Source organism: Nestor notabilis, unplaced genomic scaffold, assembly GCF_000696875.1.
Source record: "Nestor notabilis isolate BGI_N333 unplaced genomic scaffold, ASM69687v1 scaffold13759, whole genome shotgun sequence".
Lineage (NCBI taxonomy): Eukaryota > Metazoa > Chordata > Aves > Psittaciformes > Psittacidae > Nestor > Nestor notabilis.
The window spans coordinates 1-1,838 of NW_009943384.1; the positions used below are offsets into that span (position 1 = coordinate 1).

General features: G+C 51.7%; 1 protein-coding gene across 2 annotated transcripts in view; it reads right to left on the reverse strand.

Annotated features, from left to right (window-relative positions):
* Positions 1-1,020: 1,020 nt before the first annotated feature.
* The window catches only part of EEF1D (eukaryotic translation elongation factor 1 delta (guanine nucleotide exchange protein)), a 22,224-nt gene continuing 21,406 nt past the window's right edge, over positions 1,021-1,838 (reverse strand). For both annotated transcript variants that reach the window (XM_010021902.1, XM_010021901.1), the window contains one exon: positions 1,021-1,123. In XM_010021902.1, the coding sequence (XP_010020204.1) occupies positions 1,085-1,123 (39 nt within the window). In that variant the 3' untranslated portion in view covers positions 1,021-1,084. The remainder of the gene's footprint in view (positions 1,124-1,838) is intronic.

Below are 1,838 nucleotides of genomic sequence, written 5' to 3' on the forward strand. Positions count from 1 at the left end.
ACAGGGATGGCTGCACACACAGGACACATGGAAGGCAGCACATAGGAGCAGGCAGATGGGACACTGGGTACCCAGGACACCCAACATCCCTAGCACCAGGCATATGGGACACATGGCACAGGGAGGAGGACAGCACACAGGAGACCCAGACACCAGAGAAAGGTGCCCATGGCCCCAGGCATGTGGAGCACTGGGCATGGGTGGTACAAGTGACACAGGACACCTGGGACCAGGCTGATGGGACACTGCATGGCCAGCAGCAGGCACTCATGGCCCCAGCTGCAACGTGGGACTCTGGGGACAGGAGCACATGGGACTCCACAACACACATCACACCCCAGGTGTGACAAAGCACCAGCCACACCAACACAGGGACAAGGGACAGTGTGTGCAAGAGGCACCACGTGCACCAACCCCAGCCCCTGACATGCCACCACCAGGCCCAAGGGGCAGAGCAGGCCCAGAGCAGCCACAGCAGGTACCACATGGGTTCTCCAAAGGAATAGTCAGTGGGATGTGGATGGGCAGCAAGAGCCTGAAAACAGCTCTAGTTTGGTGTCACGTCTAGCTGGAGAGCAGCCAGGAAAGCTGGCCCTGGAGTCACTGTCACTTCCCATTTGTTCCCTACATGACTCTGAGCTTGGACTTTGGACTCTGGCACCGTGACAGAGCCCGGAAATGCCACCTCCCCATTCCACATGGCTCCTCCTGAACCAAATGATCAGCTGAAGTGACTGTGCAGGATATCAAGAGCAACAAGGGGAAAAGAAGGAGGAAATTCACCCCAAATCAGCAATTCCTGGTGATTCATCCCGATTTTAGGGGTTTTAGGGACTGACTGGGGTCTCCACCTTGGGAAAGGTAAGTGCAAACCTCTCCATGCAGGCTACCACTGAGACCTTCATTCCAACCCCTCTCTCAAGGCCTTTCCTTTTACAAAGGAAAAGGAAATAGCCCAAAGCTTCCCAACAAATCCCTCTGGAGAAGTTGCACTTGGCAGAGAAAACCCATCATCCAAATCTGCACTCCCAGTCTCCATCTTTATTAGTTACAGTTTCAGAGGGGGTAGATACAGTTTTTGCTTCTAGATCTTGTTGAAAGCAGCAATGTCAACACTCTGCACCTGAAAGGGAATAAAAGCAGCAGCTTAGAAGTCATCAACATGGTTTCAGGCATTAATAAAGCTCCTGCAACAGGGATTCCTTCACGACATGCACTAGTGATGCTCAAACAGGTCAAAAGCACAGCCCAGGTCTCTTAGATCAGCTCCCAGCTGTGGGAAGATGTTTAAAGGAGTGTTACTTGAATGTTCTTAGTAACACCAGTCACAACAGGATGCTGTGCTGGGTACTGCAGGAATCCAATTTAGATGGTCCAGCCTATGAAGAACCAAGTTTCTGGAAACACGAAGATTAAAGAGCAGAAGTTCCTGATTTACTCTAAATATAAGGAAAAGAGCAGGCAAAGATTAATAAAACCAGGTATCTGGCATGAAGTGCTCTCAACATAGAATCAACCAGGTTGGAAAAGACCTTTAAGATCATCAAGTCCAACCAGGACTGCCAAGACCACTGCTGAACATGTCACTAAAAGAGAGACTAAGTTGTACTGAGCCAATGGGATGAGGTTCAACAAGGCAAAGAGTCAGGTCCTGCATTTGGGTCACAACAACCCCCTGCAACGCTCCAGGCTTGGGGCAGAGTGACTGGAAACTGCTCATGGGAAAGGCCCTGAGGGTGCTGGTTGATGGGAGCTGAAAATGAGCAGCTTCTGCCCAGGCAGCCAAGAAGCCCCCAGCATCCTGGCCTGTCCCAGCCCCAGTGTGGCAGACGGGCCAC